This window comes from Platalea leucorodia (genome assembly GCF_965183815.1).
Source record: "Platalea leucorodia genome assembly, chromosome: 4".
Taxonomy (NCBI): domain Eukaryota; kingdom Metazoa; phylum Chordata; class Aves; order Pelecaniformes; family Threskiornithidae; genus Platalea; species Platalea leucorodia.
This window is the reverse complement of record NC_138826.1, coordinates 33,968,492-33,990,007: the sequence shown is the minus strand read 5'-3', so window position 1 is coordinate 33,990,007 and position 21,516 is coordinate 33,968,492. Positions and strand designations below refer to the sequence as shown.

Genomic DNA, 21,516 nt, shown 5'->3' with positions numbered 1-21,516 from the left:
ACCCAAACTTCCAAATGCAGTTCATTTGCAGGCCTGGCAATGCACGTCAGCTGTTACTTTTGATATCCTGCTGATGTCAAAAGCAAATGTAACTGTCTTACACAAATTCCTGTTCATAAGCACTTGGGGGCTTTTTTAAAGAATCTTCATGACCCCCCTGGATTATTGGCTCTTACCCTTAGTTCAGTTTACAGAAGAGAACCAGGAAATTGAATGGACCCACCTGTTAATCACGTGAAGTTTTAGTCCTTAAGATCTGGAAGTTTTGGCCACAGCCTTGAATATAGTGAAACCATACAGCAGATGTGCCAGCTATGTCAGCATCTGCGTATCATACAGAAGGAGCAAACAAAAAATGTATTGGCATCAAGACTGAGTTGGTAACTTGTGTCCCTCTTGGTACTGGCCTGTTATTGCATCTTCTACCTAAAGCTATTCTCTCTCAGCAGCTTATAGTACAGAGGAAAAGGGAAGGTATTTTGGAGCACCAGAGGAACCCCCCCCAGCTGTTTAGCCCTGCAGGAAGCTCCATGTTTTGATCTCCATAAATTGGAAGGATTTTTGCTGCAGGGTTTTGAAACAGGCTGGTTTTGGTTCTGAAGGAGACTCGACTTTCCTGTCACTGTTCTGTTAAAGACAGTAATACTTCACGTGTGCAGCTTCTCAGCATTTCATAGATGAAATAAACCACGGCTGTTAACAATTATTCTTGTTAATGTTCATTATTCCCTTGCTAATACAAAGATTTTTATTTTAAAATCTGCCACTCACCACTTACAAATATAATTGCTTACCCTTCTGTTATTAAATGGAAAATTACGCATTGGAATGGCACTGGCAAATGCGATTTTTCTTTAATGTCGCTTTTTGCTAATGAATGTCATCTTTGCAGAGGAGTAATGGCATGATTTCCTCCAGAGTGCCATGCCAGCAACCTAAAGAAAGTTTTGCACTTGATATTCTCCCTCATTCCCCATCGGTGGAAGCCCTTAGTAGCCTGGACTGACTGTCAGCCACGGTGCCAGCACTTGCGCTGCCAGTCGTCAGGGGTGTTTGCAAATGAGACTGTGAGGAGGTTTTGAAGACTGTGATCCCCAAAATAATAAGCATTTTTGATTCTCCTTTTTCTATACTGTCTGGTTCCTTTCTGCATGTGAGACTAATTACTCTTGTTTATGGACAGTAGAGCTTACAGTAACAGAGGGATGTTTATAAATTCTAATAAACTACTAATACACTACTTGTGTACTCTTTTAATCCAAATTACTCAGTAGCACCTGTTTGTTTCACCATGATTTGCTAGACCTTTAGCAATTCCTGCTTTTGATAACCAATAGTTAACATGTAAGTATAAGTTTTAAAAGAATCTTCATGTTCTTTTTAGTTTAGTTGGGATCGGGAGGACTTTTCTAATAATGTTTTAAAGACTGTGGCAGTTGACTTTTTGCTGATCTTCTCCTTGTTTTGTGACCATTTTCATTGACGTGTTTCCTTTTTCCTGCAGTTTCCTGGTTAGTTTTATGGTTGATGCACGCGGGGGTTCGATGAGGGGTAGTCGCCATCATGGAATGAGAATAATTATCCCACCACGCAAGTGTACAGCACCAACCCGCATCACCTGCCGCTTGGTAAAGAGGCATAAACTGGCCAGCCCACCGCCGATGGTTGAAGGAGAAGGATTAGCAAGTAGACTTGTAGAAATGGGGCCAGCAGGGGCACAATTTTTAGGGTGAGTTGTTCTATGAATTTGATTGTTTACACTCATGTTGGATCTTTCATTTCCTTTATCCTGTGGATCTAAGTAGTTAAACATTGACTCTACCTGATTTGAGCATGTAAGACAGGCTACTTAACTTGAAATATTAAAAAATGCCAACCTGCCATTCCTTCCAGAAAGTACCCTTGTATTTTAAGGGGAGCTTTGCCTCTATGATGACTGCAGGGTGGAGCCGAAGGTAAGGAAACCCATGAAGAGGCCAGGTCCTGCCCCCATCTACTCACGCAATCTGCCTTTGAAGTCAGGAGGAGTCACGTGCCTGTAACCCAGAACAGGTTTTGACCCTCTTGCTCGTAGAGTATTGGAGAAACATCACTGTCACAAAAAAAGTGTCCTAAAGTCACCCACAAGGACCCAAATATTGAGCTCTGTTCCCTATGCTGCGGCATGTGCATAGCTGCTGCCGGAGCTGCTGGGACCCTTTGGAGCAAAGCCACTGAGAGCGATGGCGGAGCGCTTACTGTAGGGCATCAAGTAGTACAAATGCTAGGAACTTACTTTTTTATAAGCTTAAAATAAGGGAAACAATCCACTATGATGTGGCTTTTTTTTCCTAATTATAAATTTTGTTCATTACCATGAGTGGCACCCTGGTGTAAAATGCCGGTTCTGTCGGGAATGACAGCTTGTTCCTAATTTCCCCTTCTCGTTTCTCTTCCTGCTGCATGGATGTTATTCAGTAAACTGCATCTTCCTAACACTCCTCCCCCTCTAAATGAGGGCGAGAGCATGGTTAGCCGAATCCTGCAGCTTGGTCCACAAGGAACAAAATTTATTGGGTAGGATATGTACGGAAAAGATACAGAATGTCTACAGTTTTTCTTTTGTTTCCAATTTTTTGTTATTCCCATTTTATTTTTTTAAGTTTTCTAAAGCTTTCAGTTGATTTATGTCACTGAAAGAAAATCATAGTGGCTTGATTTAATATAGCTCTGCTACGACCTTGTGCTTATAGGCATGTAAAGTTCACTGCCAGCATTCTGCTTTCATAACTTCTGTGCTTTTGTAATTTTTTAAATTTGAAGTGTTTCAACTGCATCAAATACATTTTGATACACAGTGAGAGTCCTTTAAGTTCAACCCTGTGGTAGAGAAGGTATTTACAGGCCTTGAGTGAGTCCGTTTTGGGAACAGCATTTGTAAAACACGATTGCATAAAGTCTGTTATTGATGAAAGATTATTTAGAAAAAATGTCATTGAGTGAATGACTTCATTCAACAAGGTTGGAGAAATACTAATCTTTTCAACCTGCAAGAGGCATCTTGTTAAAATAAATCTATAAAGCCAAGTATGCTACCCAAAGGAACTGCAGTGTATAGTCTAAAAATGTAAGAATGTTTCCATATATCTTTGACTGTTGTTTTCAAACCATATTGTGAAATTTATTGCATTAGGTTTTCAAAAGATTGGTGAGCGTTTGGTGTTCCAAACCTGTTCAATACCTTCTCACTGAGTATTCCTGTTAAATGTCATGCACAAAATTGTGTGGTTTCTAAATATTTACAGAGACAGTATCTGAAATATTAGCCTGCAAAGATTGTACTACAGTGTTAGTTTTCAGTGTGTACTCTTTTTGAACTAGAGAGTAAATATCTTAAGCAATGTATTTGAATTTTTGGTATTTACTTGTTGTGCACAATGGGAGACAGCAGCTACATTCCTATTTCTTGTTAAAGGACTTGAGATTAGAGTAACAGCCTGGGTGTTCTTAAAAGCATCTAAAATACGTATTAATTAAACTGTCTTTTTCTATTTTCATGGGAAAAAATACTATCTAACTCTTCTCCCTTGGTATTTAATGTGAAAACTGGACTTCCAACTAGTTTATGTTTTTCCTCATGATGGCTGTTGTGATTTCCGTGCACAGGTAATTGATTGGTTAAAGCACCCAACAGCTTGCAGGTGGACAGCAACACAGAAGTGCTGCATTCTTCTCCCATCATGTGATGCTACTTTTAACTGAGTTATTACAAAGCAGTGAAATCCTTTACAACCTCTGTAGGAAAATAATGATACTGTCTATTTAAATGTCTTAAAGCTGCATAATCCATAATTGTTCACTTACTGTGTGATTTCAGTCGGTTTGTCTTAGCATACTTTAAAATGCATATCCTGCCTGTGAAGCGTTTGGCAAAAGTGTCTGTTTTGTTAAGGAATGGCACATGAAGTGAATGGTGGTTTCTGTCGGTTGTTCACAGTAACTGTTCAGTAATGCACTTGCAGTCCTCTGTTGAAGGCACATTGTCTGGTGACATAGGTGTATTATTAACCACCTTCTCATTCCCTTTCCTTCCCTCAAAAATGTTTGACAGTAACTAATAAATGTGGTCTTGATGTTGCTTAACTCAGAGAAATTCATTCTGAAAGGATCTAAACATTTTCCCCAGTGATGTCTACAGTACAGATGTTGCAGCTGTGATTTTGGGCATGAGAACCAGAAAGTGAAGATACTGAGAAACAACCTCTTGTGTTTCACAGGAGCTGCAGCAACAGAGAGCCAGGGAGAGCTTTGAAAAGCTTGGGACTTAGTTTGACGTTTAAAACCTACCTGCATGCAGAGTTCCTCCTGCAGTCAATAGCTGTTGCATGCATTTGGATAGCGGGACTGTTTCTGAACTGACTTTGCCCCTTTAAATCCCTTGAGCCAAATCCAAATTTTGACTATGCTAATGCCAATTAAAAGTCAGCAGTGCTGCGTGTGCTCGAGGCAGGTTGGATCACCTTCATCCTGGGATAAATGAGCAGGGAGAACTCTCCTTAGCAAAAATTGTCACTATTTTTAAATGTAGGCAGCTGTTTCAGAAGATTTACATTAAAAATGAGCTATATATGAATATTTTCAAGTTATCTATTAATTATAGTTTAAATGATAAAGGATTGTGCAGCTTTGGCAATTTTTAAAACATTTTTACCATAAGAGTGCTAACTATTTTAAATGACTGTAGTTTTCTTAAGGATTTAATGCCCATAGGAAATTAAGGGCAGTGAGGAAATATAGGAGTAAAAATAATACGATTCCTTTTCCTCTAGCCCTGTCATAGTGGAAATTCCGCATTTTGGATCAATGCGAGGAAAGGAAAGAGAACTAATCGTACTTCGAAGTGAAAATGGTGAAACGTGGAAGGAGCACCAGTATGACAGCAAACATGAAGACTTAACCGAAATACTCAATGGCATGGACGAAGGTAAACATTTCCTCAAAGCTTTAGCAAGCCCTGCCTTTGGGAAGGCTTGCTAACATGAGCAGACTAAAACAACCTAAAGTAAAACAGTGCAGGGGATATCTGACTTTGGGGAATACAGTGTGTGTTACATATTAAACTAATGGAAAGAGTGTAAAGAGTTGTTGTTCAGCAGTGGCCTGGACACATCCTGAAATGAGCGGTAAGTTTTGGTCTGAAGTGTTGCCAAGTTTAAGCAAAGTTGCACAGTTGCTTTACAGTATGAAGTTGAGAATAACATCCCAGCTGGAGGTAAGCATGTTTCTGCTGCTCAGGCAGGGCCACGTGAAGGTCATTCCAAACCAACGATGAAGTGTAAATATCAGTTATGTTAGACTTTCCCACAGATGCAGACCTCAGCCAATAGACCATTCTTCCTTGAAACGGTATTGTTAGAGGTTGCCTCCCAAAAACACACAACCTGCCTTCCTGATGGCCATCTGGGAAGTCTGGCTCCCTTGTTTTGCTTGGATGTTGCTGTTTGTGTGAGAGTCCCTTAAGATGAGAGGAGTCAGCTGTACACAGTTCATCAGAAGACACTGTGACAGATGGTCCCTGCGGACACATCATGGGCAATGCCAGGCTGGGGCTGCAGTCATCCCTTGGCACCACCGCTTTCTTTTCCTAGCAAGTGTTTTTCAATACTTGTGCTGATAAACCATTGCTTGAGCTCGTTGCATCTGAGCGTGAGTGAAATAGCTCGTGGTTTGGACTTTGGTTTTCTATAAGGGTTTATCCACAAGATTTTCTCTGGATAACCTCCTACAGAAAGTCACAGTGTGGTGGGGTACAAGCTGGAGGAAAGTTCTTTCATTGTCAGCAAAAGCATTTGAAGCAAATGATCAGGCTGTGGATGGCAGCTATGAGAGGTATCTGTGAGCAGGCTCTGCCTTTGATCTTGGCCTCTCCTTGTTTGAAGAGGGCAGCCTCAGCAAAAGCCATGCTTTGAGAACATGGAAAGGAGAGTAGTGCTGTTGTGAGGGGCTCCCTGGACATCCGAGATTTAGCATTTTTCCTGATTTCCTGGTCATCTGGGAATGGGAACAGCAGAATGGGCTTGTGTAGTATTTTCACTTCAAAGTACCTGAACTACACATAAGCTTGTAAAAATACAGAGTAACAGCAAAGATCTGCTTGTTATATGATGATCTGTTGTAGCTATTTATTTTGAAAGAAATATGATAGAACCAATCAAGCAGTAGGACAGAAACACTGCAAATGTTGGGTCAGTGGGTTTGGAAAAATACAATAAACCTCATCACAGAAGGGTACCTAAAAGCAGTGGAACAGGCAAAAGGGTGAGCGTGGCCCAGGACAGTATTGCTTAGGGAAGAATTGCTTCAGGATTGAAGGCAGTAGTTGCAGCCTTTCTGAAAGAAAAATCTCACCACCACCCCCTCCTCTGCACACCAGCATGAGATAGGAAGTAATGATTTGGCATTTGGGTGAAGTATCGGTGCCTTGTCAGTAGTGAGGTAGTCAGAACTGATCAGCAGCTTGCTTATTTGCTTCATGTGCTTTCCAAACTGAGCTTAGTTCAATTTTGGGATAGGAAATCTGGGCACAAAACCACTGTTCTAAAGTGCTCCAACTTGCATCACTTATGAAAGAGCTCTCCAGAGGTGCCATATGGATAAATTCACATTTTACAGAGAAGAGAGCTCAATAAATAAAAACACTTTGAGAGAGGTGGGCATGAAGCCCTCAGTACTTAGAGCCTAAAATAATAAGCTTCACAATTTGGAGCCGGAGTACAACTTTCTGATCTGTTGAGGGTTTCAGGTGGCTCTTCCCTTCTGGGGAACTGCTGTTTGAGGTTAGTGGGTATACGTACAGCCAGTGAGTCACAGAAAGCATGATGGACACTGAATTATTCCCTTAGAGTGAAAATATTTGGCACCTTACAAGCCAAGCCGCAGAAATGCCTTTTACCAATCCAGGCAATCATTTATGAGAGGGAAAGGAGAAAAAATACTGCAGACACACCCAGAGCATTGTGTTGATTATTTGTTCAGTTCATTTTAGCTTAATCCTTCTCTAGTCAGGAAAACAAAACAAAAAAAAACCTGCATTAAAATAGTACAAGGGTCTTAACAAAATTCTGCTCCAGTTAAATGACACCTTTTCTGTGTAAAAGGTCTTCCAAGCAATGACATAAAATTACAAATTTGTAGAATTAAAAATGGGGTGTTTTTTTTTTTTATCTAATCTTTTACTGGTTTCTTACAAAATCCTGCAATTAGACTTTCCTCTGAAGGAATATCTTGCATCTCAGAAGCCATAACTTTGGAAGAAGTTTTATTCCAGGTATGAACTCTGGAGGCAGAAGCAATCTTTAATTGAAATAAAAAGCAGCCATATAGTCATTTCCAGAAGTTTAGTGTGTCTTTGCAAGAAAATTCGTCTGCGCAGTCATCTCTAAATGCCATAACATGCTGCAGGAGTGCCTGTTTCTCTATTAAAAGCAGCTGGTCTGTTTTGTGTTAGACCTGATGGGATCCACTAGTTCTTTCCTATCTGTGTAGTGAAGGAGGGCAATCAGACTTTTATTCCCAGCTCCTTAAGATGCTGAATTTTTAAAGATGCAGTCTGCTTCTCTGTTTTATTTTTCCTGTTTTGCTCTCCAACTTAGCTAGTGGGGATGAGAGCGAGGACATCTTTGCTCCTCGCCCTCCGTGGGGACTGCTGAAAACCTGCCTCTTCTTTACTGGAAGCAGCACCATCTGCTGGAAAACCTCATCTCAGACTCAAAATAATCCAGAGCAGGAGGCAACACTTCAGGGCACTAATGGAGGATTAAATAATAGGAGAACTTCGCTTTTATTATCATGAAAGATCAATGAACCATGATGTAAAGAATCAATTTTTCTTTGGTGTCGTTGGGTTTCTGCTTAAATAGTTTTTATTCTAAAGGTGGTGCTGTACTTAGGCAAATATAGGGCTGAAGAATACAGGGAACTTGGCATTTTTAGGAAGAGGAGGAGTTTGGTTCCAAACACAAGAGTAGCAATTCACAGTTCTCAGCCATGTTACATTTATTTAAACTTGAATCAAGTAAAATATATATATAGGCTCCTTTTAGATATAACTTGTGTTTGCTTTTTACATTCCTGCACCTTTTACAGGTACCTGTAGACAAATTGTGGTCATAAATGCACACACTGGGGCAGCTAATCTTTTGACAGGCATTTGCAAACTAGTGAGTGAGCCAAGAAATGCAAATATTTGTGGCTACAATATGCTTGCAGCTGCACAGTGTGGTTTCAGGTGGGAAGCAGGAGTTTTTACATAACTACTTCATTGAATCTACAGATCAAACCAGAGTGTGACCTTATTTATACTTGAAGTTTAAAATACCACCATAAATCACTCTGCAGTGATTTTTCCACATTTCCAAGAAAAGTTTTTAAACATATTGCTCTTAAACTTCATGTTGTGAATGGCAAGATAAGAGACTGTGCAAAAATAGACAAGAGAGCACATAAAGGACATGGCCTTATTTGAGGATGAGACCTCCTGGTGGCACTGGGAGCGTCTAGTTACGTAAGTGAAATACTGACGCTGGGACAGTGGGTCTAGTTACCAGAATTTTTAAGACAAGTCTCACTGCCCTCAGCTTCTCCTTGCCCCTTCCCGGGTGCTCCACTTTTAGTGCAACAATTTCTTAATAGGCATATCTCTGTATGGGGGAAACTGGTATCCTATGCTCGTCCCACCTTTCAGTCTCTGCACAGTGGCAAGGTCAGCTCTGCTCTAGCCAGTACTGCAGAAAGGTTGCAAAACTCAGAGAGCTGTTCAGTCTAAGTACAGGTGACATTTGCTTTTTCAGTGCTAGGGAAACTCTTTTAAGACCCTGGTAAAGGAAATCAGATACCAGATCATACAAAGACACCTTGAAGCTCATGAAACAGCCAGGTGTTCTGTGACTTCTCTTATTCTGTTTCCAGTCAGAAGACACTTGGTCTGCGTTACTTTATCGGAAAGTAAAAAAGAAAGGTATTAGACACAGGATGAATTTGATCCGCAGCTGCGTCTCACCTGACAAAACTGGTGTGATTGCTTTCCTTGACCTGAGCCACCCAGAGAGCCTAGCCTCTCTGACCTTGGAGGACATGGCTAGGTTTCTCTTCTCCTGTCCAGGAACCTTAATGTGATGCTCATGTGGCGGCCTGGACAAGAGGGTGGGGAGCAGTGATCTTCCTTTCCTCCCTCCTTTCCATCTCTCCATCTCATCTTTCCTCCATCACTCCCACCAGCCACCTTAGGATAAGTGTACCATACGCTTGGTTGGGAGGGGAAGACACATATGCACAGAGTATTCACAGTACCTTTCTCTTGACTTACTAAAACTTAAGGGCCATAGGTGTTCTTTGGACTTTAGCACAAATCTGGGAGACAGTGACATCAGGAGGATCTTCCCAATTCTGTCACTAACCTTTCTGCTTTACCTCTCTCTGCTTTGCCATCCCTATCTGTAAGATGAGGTGTATAGTATACTTCTCTGTGGTTAAAAAAAACCAAACAACGCAAACCTCAACCAACCAACCAAAAAATCCTTCAAGGTTTTTAATTGAAACACATTGCATAGGAATGAAGTGTCAGCAACTGAGGAAAATAGTAATGATGAAAGCTCTTTCTGTAAAATGCATGAGGTGTGTTCGGGAAACGTGACCTCTCCCAGGACTAGTTTTCCCTGTTTCATTAATTCTGTTATGCTAACGCTGCATTTCTCATGGCAGTCAGAGAGGTGGTTTTATTGCTCATCATCTTTTTTTTCTGTTAGAGGGCAACTTCATATAGAAGCTTACATATGTATTATCCAAACATAACCTCCCTATATATAGTCCAACTCCTCTCCATGCCTGACTGTTGTTCTGCCACTATCTTCACATCTTCTTCCTCCTCTAAAGGAGAGTGCCTGCCAAGCTCAAAAGATTTTGAAGTGTTCTTATATAAAACACTAATTTTCTACTTCAGGAGAATTTTAATTATCCTTCATCTCTGTGAGCATTTTACAGTGGGTTTAGTCTCTAGCAACAAACAGGAGAATGCATAGGATGTACCAGTCAAGATTATACCTGCCCGGGAGTTTAAGAACCCAGTTCATCTCCTGCACAAGCCATTGCTTCCAGAGGCTGCAGGCAGAATACCTAATTCATTAGAGGGCTTCAGATATCAATCTCTGAGTCAAAGTAAATGGAAGCTGACATTATGATAAGAAATTATCCTCTTCTGGTAGGTACATATGATCCACAGCAACACTGTGCAATTAATCCAAATTACCTGCTGAAAGTTTTAAAATGGAAAACTGACATTTTACCAAATTTATATTCTAATTCTTTTGGAGCTGTAATTGAGCTTACATGTTCAGAGGAGGAAAATGTCTCAGTCACATAAAGAAAAGAATTTTACAAGTGTCTTTTGTCTTGGTACCATTTCTGGTCCTTCTGCTTTCTCTTACTGCATCTCATAGGAATGTCATCTTTCGAGGAACAAACTTTCGTCAGGAATGTAGTGCCCTTTTTAAGGAGGAAAATAAGAGTGGAAACTTGTGGTGTGTTGGAATGAAACCCAGTTACAATAGATAAAAAGGCTGAGTGCAAGAAATTACAGGGGAAATGCTTGACAGTTGTGTAATTATCTCCATTTGTGAATAGTGTTTTTAGCACGGGGATTTCACTACTGCATATATATACACACACACATATAGCTGCATAATTAGTTATATTTGTGACATATCACAGAGTTTTCCTCAGTGCATATATGTCTATCTCATCTACTTAATTAATTAGTTAATATGGGTAGATGCTCCATGTGCCTTTCTGGGCCGTGGTGACCCTACGAGCTGGGAATGTGGCTGAGAGCACTAATTGTTGGTGACCTCTTTCTGTTCCAGTTGTCTCTGAGGATGCATTAAGTTTCTGTAGGAACTGAGGAGCACAATGCAGTTATTTGGGGGCAGATACCTGAATGGCTGAAAGCCTGATGTGGAAAGGGATCCTTACTATGGTTTCATTGGTAGTGCTGGCAGACAGAGCTCTGTCACATCCAGAGTTTACTGGAGAGCTCAGTGTCTGGTCAGGACTATATGGATACCAGTCTGGGAGATAACTTTCTCTGGATAACTCTGGATTGCACACTTAGCCTGAAGTTAGATAGCTCATGAACTGACTGTGATTTCCTGTGGGTTTTTGCATGCTGGAGTTATGTGAGGGAAGAGGCTGGAAATAAATGTCTTTCGAAGGTGTGCACAGAAAGATCAGTGGACTTGTGTGCTTCCGGGTATAGATGAGCGAGGAAAGAAGCTTGACCAGCTCCTTCAGACCTCCTTGGATTCCCATGCTGTGTGACAAACCTGCCATCCTATGGCAGCTGCTGCTGCAGAGACTGTCACACCCTAGTGCATTGTGGGAATAAATGAGACAGTGTTTTACTTTGACGAGATGCAGCTGTGCCCTTGAGGCTTGTTACAAACAGGTTCGCAGGAATGCAGCTGCGGCCTTGAGGCTCGTTACAAACAAGTTTGTGAAACTTAGAGGCAGAAAAATAAGGATGAGATTGGATACATCCCTGAAAGAGGAATTCACGTGCACCAGCTTGAAGAACCAATAAGTAACGCTGAAGAGACGCGTGGACGCGAGACAGTAGCCAATGAAATGGGTTTTGCTTGCTCGTGAACACTAGATCATATTATAAAAGGGATAGATTGTAAAAATAAAGTGTCATTGTCATCGCCATTGCCGTTGTCGTTGTCATCTTCACTTGTCTTTGCTTGTCTTCGCCTAAACTCATACGCAGAGTCCATGATTAATTGCCACGGTGCTTAGGTGTCCTGGCAGATCTGTGTGTCTGGTGCTGTTTGCCCTCATTGTCAAGATCTATGCAAAAGTTCAGAGAGCAAACCAAAGCTTGATAATTAATAGCACTGAATATTTTTTTTCTCCTGTAGTAAATAAAAACAAAGGCATTTTAAGGCATATTCAAAACCTCACACTCACAGATGTGTCTTGTATGAATCTGGGCAGGTAATGCCTGAATGTTTTTAACTGTCTTCTCCCACCAGAGCTGGACAGCATCGAGGAGCTAGAGAAGAAGCGTATCTGCAGGATCATCACAAAGGATTTCCCTCAGTACTTTGCAGTGGTTTCGCGAATCAAGCAGGAGAGTAACCAAATCGGCCCGGAGGGCGGGGTGCTGAGCAGCACGACGGTGCCACGTGTCCAGGCGTCCTTCCCCGAGGGTGCTCTAACCAAAAGAATCCGTGTGGGGCTCCAGGTAAAGGTGCCCTCCTGTTCATATCCGCAGTGTCTACAAGCACATCATTGGTCTTAATGCATGAAGCTTGCAGCTAAGGAGCCTGCTGTTCCTTAGTAGTGGGTTGCAAGGTCGGTAGTATTCACACCTGAGATCTGAATTGGCATGTGTCTGCCTGGGCACGCTCTCTGCCTCTCAGTGCCTCCCTGGTGCAGGTGATGCACCGTCTTCCTCCCTGTGGCAGAAGCCCAGCTCCACTTTTATCATTGCCTTGAGTATTGCTTAGCATCTGAAGAATGGAGAGAAAAGCAAAGGCCTGGAGCTGCTGCAGCCTCAGTGATATTGTCTGCCATCTTCTTGTTGGCTGTGGCTGCCAGCAGCTATGAGCTGCACAGTGGCTGTGCAGTCTCAGTCTCCTGCGGCAAAGTAGCAGCTTGTGATTGGTGTCACTGGGCTGCCCTTTGCCATAGGAATGTGTTTGGTAAGGATTTCATGCAGCTGTTTGCCAGCTGTTACTGGGTCAAAGACCTCCCATGTACATCTGTTGTAGCTTAGGACATTCACCACTGGTGTTTCTAGTGATGGGTAGAATCTGGGAAGAGCAAATAGCTTAAACTCTCCTTAAACAAACTGCACAGAAAGCAGAGAAATATTCTGTAGGAGGTATCTTTTTCTTTGAGTTCTGTTAATTATCACTTAAAATTACTTAATAACCTGACAAGTCTGATGGCTTCATGAAATGGGGATGCTGGTTTGGATTCCAGTGCTTGGAATTCACACTGGAGCATTTCTGTTAACGACATTTCACATCTAAAGTTGATTCATCTTAAGAAAATGGAAGTTCTGCTATTGAGGTTATACAGCTGCCTTTCCAGAGCTCTCTGGTACGAAGGAAGCATGACATCTCCATATGCAGTGTTGTGACTGCTGAGATTGCAATGCAAAGTTTAAAAAAAAAAAAAAAAAGGCCAAACAGATGCAAAACCTCGTTTCCCATAAGATGTCTGCTACTTTTGAGTTCAGGTCTTAGATGACAAAAAATACAAAAATTCTATAGCATTTCTTCCCATATTGGCTACTTTTCCTTTCTTCCCATATAAAGTTAGGAAACCTTTCAAGGCGCAAAATGGAGGTATAAAGTCTGAAATTTGCGTATAGCTCTTCTATAGCTTAATGCATTCTGTCTGAATTTGACCCAAACAAGTATTTCTTTCCTAATAATCAATAGTGGAATAGCATAGGAAGCACTGAGTACAGAGGTAAGTCGGAGTACACAGTGTTACTCAGAAGCATAGATTGGTGTTTGGCAGAGATGTAAGAACTGTTCGGCATCTGCAAGACAGAGTGTCTAGTCCTCACTTCTCAAGTGCAAAATAGGCCTCTTTTTGCATTTTGAAATTGTATTTAATATCACCTATCACTGTAAACTAAAAACAAAACCAAACGTGCTCTGAAAAACTCTCAGCAAACACTCCTGGCAACCTTCTGAGATTTATAGTTTTGCTCTACAAGTTAGTTATTAGGAAATGATAAGTGGGCTGTTGGGAAAAATACTAAGCATGAATTGTACTAATAATCACTGTCGAGAGCTATAGGAGAATGCTGCCTGGGAGAAAAAAAGAAATAAAATTCTACAGAAAATAAAAGGAAAATTGAATTATCTTTTGGAAAACGGTTCTGCCTGTCTATAACCAGTTTGTACCTCTAGTTTAAATACTTTCCCTGTGTTGACAGGCTCAACCGGTTCCAGAAGAGATTGTCAAAAAAATCCTTGGAAACAAAGCAACTTTCAGTCCCATTGTCACTGTGGAGCCAAGAAGAAGAAAATTTCATAAGCCAATAACCATGACAATTCCTGTGCCACCTCCGTCTGGAGAAGGTGTAACCAATGGGTACAAAGGAGACACGACGCCCAGCCTTCGACTTTTATGTAGCATTACAGGTTAGAGAAAATCATGCTCTTTGCAAAGGTTTCTGTGACGGCAATGCCTCTGCGCTCACTCTCAGAACTGTACAACTCATGCTTTCCAGTAAGGGAACATTGGTCTGCTTGGTCCAGTAGAGTTCAGATCTGTTCTCCCGAGCAAAGCCAGCTGAGGTCATTTGAAAGGCTCCCACTGATTCCCCGGGCTTTGAATCTGGTCTCATGCCATTGTAAAAGAACTCTGCCAACAGATATTAAACGCTATTTTATATTTAGCCAGTATGAAGAATTTCAGCCTTGGCTATTAAACACGGTTGTCAGTAAAAGTACTTTGCAGAAATAATTCTGTCCTAGCTGATATCAAGGGGGGGGTTGCTATTGACTTGTAGGTATGTACTTTGCTTACATCAGCATCATATTCTGGTGCGTAACATATGATGTAATACATAAAATGTAGCTTAGTTGTTGGAGGACGTTATTATCTAGGTTCTCTTTTTATGTGTGACACAAAAGAATATCTCTACCTTAAGTTATCATGTAGTCTGTATATGCTTGGTGTTTGAAAGAAAATCTCCATGGTTTATATTTACGTAGGAGGTACTTCACCTGCGCAGTGGGAGGATATCACAGGCACCACTCCGCTGACGTTTTCCAATGACTGTGTCTCATTCACAACCAATGTTTCAGCCAGGTACGGTAACAGAGCTTGCCAAATGCACCTAGGGAGTAGTTTTCCTTGATTCACGAAGTGCATAGTTGTGGGGTTGGTTTTTGGCTTTCTGTATGTCTTTTGCAAGACTGATGAAGCGGTAATGGACCAGATGCTTCTTTGTCACTATGTATCAGCATCCCACACATCCAGGGTTGCACATGAAGCTTTGTCCTGGCCTTTTCGGTGGTGGTGATGTCTCCTGGCAATCACACAAGCTGTTTCTCTAAAGGCTGCGGTGCCACACAGGGGTTTGTTTTTCTGCGAATAGCAACAGAAAGGGAAAGTTTCAAATGCTCGTTCAATAAAAAAATTGGGGGGGTTCATAAAAACATATTTGTTTAAAAAGTTAAAAGACATTCAGTTTCTGGCTCTGGGCTTTTTAGTTGAAAATTACATAAAATTATTCTCACAAAAATACCATTTACCAAAAAATCATGGTTTGAAATGAATTTTGATGGACTTAGTGGACTTCCATGCTGATTGGAGACGTTCAACAGATCTGTACAAATCATGCATCCTAGAGAAAATTCATGGTATTCCAGGTAAAGAGTTTATCATTCAGTACATAACATTTGCACTATAAAAAGCTTTATAAAGAGAGAGAGTTGCTGAAAGAACCAAATAGATCAGGGCTGGAAAAGACTCATACAAACTACAAATTAAAATATTTATAACTTCTATCAAAATTGTCATCAAACTCTTAATTATAAGATGATAAAATAACAAGTATAACATCTGTCTCTTTGGGAAACTTCACTGTGGGCATATTTGGTTTCAACCTATATGGAAGATTCTATTCTATGTAGTTTTGCTGTATGTATGTGTTACAAAGGAGGTTGTTTTAGCAAATCAAATGTCCAGTGAAGCATCAGCACATTACAATATACATGTTGTCTGCTCACAAGAAATACAGTTTCCCCGCTTTGACTTCAAATGAAGCTTAATATAGACAGTTTTATGAGATACCAGTGTGAGAAGGGTCAGATAAGTATATCGACATTTCATTGCCAGGTATTCCCATTTTTGGATGGTTAAAGCTCCACTGAAAGTAGAAGGAAAATTACAGCTTTGGGAAGTCTGCAAGGAACAGTACTCATGCAAAATGGCCAAGGATCACAGGACATGGTTTCTCTTTAAAGGCTTAAGAAACGTTTGAGCATAATGAAAAGTTGATTTAATGGTTTGCTTTTTCCCACTCAGATTTTGGCTTGCAGACTGCCATCAAGTACTGGAGACTGTTGGGCTGGCAACGCAGCTTTATAGAGAATTAATATGCGTTCCTTATATGGCAAAGTTTGTGATATTTGCCAAAATGAATGACCCTGTGGAATCCAATTTGCGTTGCTTCTGCATGACTGATGACAAAGTGGACAAAACTTTGGAGCAACAAGAGAACTTTGAAGAAGTTGCAAGAAGCAAAGACATTGAGGTATATTTCTTACAGCCGCTTCCTCCTTGTAAATGGACAATGTGTTTTCCAAGTGGCAACAGGTCCTGCAAAAGCCACTATAAGCCCAGTTAAATAAAGGTTCACAGCAAGGCTGGGTCAAAAAATTTCTTGAAAGGAGGCCAAAAAAGGACAAGGCGGGGGGAGCATGAGGACCTGTCTCCAAATGGATGCCCCAGGCCAGTCTGCAGTGGGTTTTGCATGCCCTGCTGTTGAGTAGCCCTGGTTAGGCTTTGCAGACGACTAAGCTGGAATTCCTTCTCATTGGCCCTGCAGACACACAGTCATGAGTAGGGCTGGTTGGTGTGAATACGTAGTCACCAACACACTGTTTCTTGAAGGAAATCTATGCGTTCTTACTCCAGAAAAGCCACTCCTGTAGCTCACGGTTTCCCAAACTGCCTGCGCTCATAATACTTTGCCATAATGCACAGTGATTTTCTAATTTGTTGTTGAATTTAATCTGAGTGGGGACTTGTGCTAAACTCAGGAACTGTGATGGGGGAAATCATGATATGCTTATGTGCATGGATCTACTATGAAAAGAGGTTTTTATTGACTTTTACTTATTGCTTTGATAGGTTCTGGAGGGAAAACCTATTTACGTTGATTGCTATGGAAATCTGGCCCCTTTGACTAAAGGAGGACAGCAGCTTGTTTTTAATTTTTATGCTTTCAAAGAAAATAGACTGCCATTCTCTATCAAGGTAAAAGCAAAACAAGCCAAATAATTCTGCTAATATTTCCACCCCCACCCCCAGTGATAACACTTTTTCAGCCCGGTAGCACTAACTTGCCCCGAGGATGTAAGTATCATTGTTTAATATGTGAAGAACATGGAGAGGGTGCTTTGCATGAAGCTGCAAAAGAGCTGCTGGCAGAGCTGGGACCAGAATACCCATGATATGGATTCACAGCCTTTTATTAAAACCATATCTCACGTTAGACCTCCAGAATATTACCAATAGATCACTATTTCCCAGGGACTAAGCAAAGGAGATGCATTAAATAACATACTGTACAGCAGAACAGCCTCCAAAAAGCGTGCGCAGACTGCTCATCTCTAAATTACCATGAATGGATGCTCACTTTCCCTAGCCTTATCATAGCTGCTGTGAGAAGTTTTTAGGAATTTTGATGAGCATAAGTGCAAAACATGGCAGAAAAAAAAATGAAGGTGAGCAGAAAATGTCTCAGTAATATCCCAGTATGAAGCTGTCTGGTTGGATTCACTCAACATCTTGTCTTGCGTGGATTTACCATCAGAGAGATTCAGGCTGATCTAACTCTTTCATGGTAACATCTTTCCTCATTCAGCACCTCAGGCTGAGCTCCAGCTCAGTAACATTGGTCTTCACCCATTAGACAGCTTCTTGTGGAAAGAAACTGAGCAATTCTCCAGAAACCTCCTCTGGGTATCCGAATTACTACATATTACTACACGGTACTAAAATTTCTTTTCTAGGTAAGAGACACCAGCCAGGAACCTTGTGGTCGATTATCGTTTTTGAAAGAACCAAAGACTACAAAAGGACTGCCACAAACAGCTGTTTGCAACTTGAATATCACTCTGCCAGCACACAAAAAGGTATTTTTTAGGAAAAGTAAACATTTTCCTTAGGGTTGGTTTGGTTTTATTTTTGCTCCTTTAGTTCTTGTCTTTTTTTTTTTTTTTCCCCTGCTAGTGATAAAGAAACCCTGTGAAATGCCAGTAATGAGAATGCTTTGGAATATGATAAAGACTTTTCAAATTTATGTTTTATTGGTTTTCTGTATGTAGAACGCTTTTAAAGTCTCTTGTTACTGTGGTGTCAAGTTCCTATAATTTTTATGACTCTGTTTACAGCTCATGCTTCAGCCTGCAAGTCATAGGTTTATGCTTTCAGTAATGTCACGTGTTGATTTGCATTGGATGTAAGATTTTTTTTTTTTTTATTTTGTGTTGACATTTTGGATTTGCTTTGCCGTATAAATCAGCTTGCATTTTGTGCTCCCAATTTGGTCCTTTTCATATCCTGATATTCTTTTCCCTGCTGTCCATTATAATATTCCTTGTCTCTGCAATGCATCTTGGGACCAAAAGGAAACAGAGTCAGATCAAGATGATGAGGTAATATAAACACTGTCTTCTGTTTTTATTTCCTTCAGATTTAGTGAAGAAAAGTAATATGTTATAGAAAAAACAAACAACTACTTTTAACCATGGCATTGAAATGATACCTATAGGATAACCATATCCTCGACATCGATATTCTGTTTCAAAACAGTAGAAGTGCACAAATGTGGAAAAAAACATGATTATATATTATGAAATTAAACCAAGCATTGAATAATAGCAGTTTAAAATTTAACTCATTTTCTTCTGAAAAAGGATGTAATTATAAAATTCAGACCAAGTCCATTTTTGGCAAAATCAAGAAGAGTTTAGTGGATATGATTTTACCTCTTGGAGTAATACTGCCAATGCTTTCGTAACTTGTATTTGTGAGAAGAAAAGAAGTATTGTTGAGGCCATAATAGTGGCCTATAATATTTTACCACTGAAAATAAACTGGATTCTTCTGAAAAAGCAAAATAGCCAAGAGCAATTTCTAAATATTGTGTACAAATCTATTTTCAAATAAACTGCAGATATTTGCAGCTTAAAAATCCACTGTTTGCTGGAAACTGCAACATTAGATTGTCAGGAAATTAAGTGGGGTTTACTCATTAGAAGTAGTAATAAATGAGATCACCTTATAAAAGAAACTACATAGATGGATTCCATTTACCTAGCAGGAAAGTTTTCTTCTCTTCCTGCTTGCAAATAAATAGCAGTAGCCACCTGCTGATTAAAATAATAATAAAAAAAAAAAAAACCAAACCAAAACACTCCTTACATGTTAAAAACAATAATAGCAACCACATCACTTTGTCTCCACAGGATTCGTTCCCAGTGAGCTATTATATAGCTATAACAATAGTTTTCTTTCTAAACAAACCATATTTTTAGCCACATAATCAAGTGAGCTGATCTCTGAAGGACTTTTAATATTTAAGACATCACACTAGCAGCTATGCCACTGAACGCAGCGACTTATGATGCAATTTATTAGTTAACAATAGTAGTCTGCTTTCTAATCTGCATCTTTGCATTTTGTGCCTATTAAAAAAATCCTCTCCCATGCCTTTTTTGTCCTTAATGTATTCACTTTAAAGCCAGTGTACATTGTGGTGTATGTGCTTTCGGGACAAATTAATTTGGGGAGAAATATTTGATCGGTCTAAGTTGTACTCTTATGAATGTTTTATGTCTGTATCTGTAGTCTTTTGTGTTGATCTCCTGTTTCTAGCCAAAGGTGGTTTATTTTACAGAGAATTAATAATATCATACCATTTATAGTAGTGTGAAGCAGTTTATTAAGGGATAATGGGATAATATAGCATTGAGATACTTTAAGGCAGGATCATGAGCTACATCTGCTATCTAAGCTCTTCTACCTCATAAGCAGAGATGTTGTGAGCAGGAATGGACCCATGGGGTCATCTTTTAGCGTTGCAGTCCCTTGCCTGCTTGCTCCAGAAGGGGAGTCATTCACGGGAGGTTTCTGCCACCTCCAATAGCTACGCTCCCTGCTCCACAGTGCCTGACACTCATTACATGGCAGACAGGAATGGAGACCGGCTCTGTCCATTCCCTGCCTGCTTGCCCAAATTTGGCTTCAGCATGCCTTCCTGAAGCTGAATGGAAACATCCATTCTCCCTTGTGGTGATGTGTACCGCAACATGCGGCCCATCATGCTGAGGTTTGATTGTTCTGTTCAAATGGGGGATAGTGATACTAAAGGGGCTAAACAGTATTATGTTTTGTTGCAGACGGAGAAAGCTGACCGGCGCCAGAACTTTGTCTCCCTTGCTTTACGTAAGCGCTACAGCTATCTGACTGAGCCTGGAATGAGTGAGTTGCTCTTACCAAAGTACTAAACCATATATACATGATTTTTCATAAGAAGAGACATTTTTTCTATAAACGTTGTATTTGGTGTCACTCTGGAAAAAAAGAAAAAAGAAAAAAAACACTTATCTAAAACAAAACTCTTGGATGGTCTGTGAACTCTTGTGTTGTGAGAGCTTGAAGAATCCTGACTGGCAAATGATATGCATTAGTTAAGTAAAAAATATAATGATTTTTAAATATGCCATGTAGCTCCAGAATAGGAGGATTGCAAATTGCTTTCAAAAAGAGCCTGTTCCTCTTCCCTTTGAAAGATTAGAGAGAGCTGCTGTAGAAGGGAATGTCAGGCAAAAGTTCAGCAGGGCTGGAGAATGCCATTCAGATAAGAGCTGAAATGTTTAGATGCTTAGCGAAAATGGACTCTCTCATATTTTATATTTTCCCTCTTCTTTCTCTTCCCCTTCCCTTTTACCTCTGTTCCCTGCAGATGCTTTTTATTCCCTGGCACCACACATTGCTTACTCTTAAGCTTATGTTCCCCTTGACCAGACCTGTGGCATTCCTTTCCTTCCCTGTTAAATACTATAATGTATTTGGCTTAGCTTTTCTTTCCTCACCCCTCCTGTCTGAGGTTGACTGCTATTGTTCCCCATTCCCAGGCTTTTTCTTGCCTTTTTTTTCCCTCGTGACTTCTCAGTTGCTACCCTGCAACAGACCCTTTGATATAATTCCATAAAATCCATAGACAAACTTCATCGGGTCTTGGGAGTTCCCACTGGATGGCTGCTGTTTAATTATCCTGTAAGATCTGTGGCTTCTTTGGATCAGATGTTCTCCAGAATATATTACACTTCTCAGGCCTGGAAGAAGACTTCAAGCATATAACATCTGAATAAGCTCTCAGATCTGCTGAGACATCTTGATGGACTGTTAAGGTATCGTCAAAGGCTTGATGGGAACAGAGAGAGAGGGAAAAGGAAGCTGCTTGAGAGGAGTTTGATGACTATGTTGCTTACAATTCGTTTTTCAGGCCTCATTGGAGAGAAAAAAAAAAAAGTAGTCTTAGTTATTCACCGAAGGTCCATTAAGTCTCATTTGCAAAAAGTTGGAGGGGAAAAAACCTAAACCCACTTGAACTGTACTAAAAAAACAGATGAGTTAACACAGTAGAAGTTCCTGACCATTCTTTCACTATTATATCCCTTTTGGCGATGGTTACTACTTAAGGCTGTGAGCTACCCTTTT

The 21,516-nt window shown here is 40.4% G+C and overlaps 1 protein-coding gene across 1 annotated transcript in view; it reads left to right on the top strand.

Annotated features, from left to right (window-relative positions):
• ANK3 (ankyrin 3) overlaps window positions 1–21,516 on the top strand; it is a gene marked incomplete at its 5' end in the record, with an annotated part of 212,243 nt that overhangs the window by 152,870 nt on the left and 37,857 nt on the right. Inside the window, 10 exons of the mRNA XM_082309097.1 lie at window positions 1,505–1,729; window positions 4,809–4,963; window positions 12,063–12,274; window positions 13,988–14,195; window positions 14,772–14,868; window positions 16,090–16,318; window positions 16,918–17,043; window positions 17,802–17,924; window positions 18,420–18,446; window positions 20,193–20,274. Coding sequence (XP_082165223.1) covers window positions 1,505–1,729; window positions 4,809–4,963; window positions 12,063–12,274; window positions 13,988–14,195; window positions 14,772–14,868; window positions 16,090–16,318; window positions 16,918–17,043; window positions 17,802–17,924; window positions 18,420–18,446; window positions 20,193–20,274 — 1,484 coding nt within the window. The remainder of the gene's footprint in view (window positions 1–1,504; window positions 1,730–4,808; window positions 4,964–12,062; window positions 12,275–13,987; window positions 14,196–14,771; window positions 14,869–16,089; window positions 16,319–16,917; window positions 17,044–17,801; window positions 17,925–18,419; window positions 18,447–20,192; window positions 20,275–21,516) is intronic.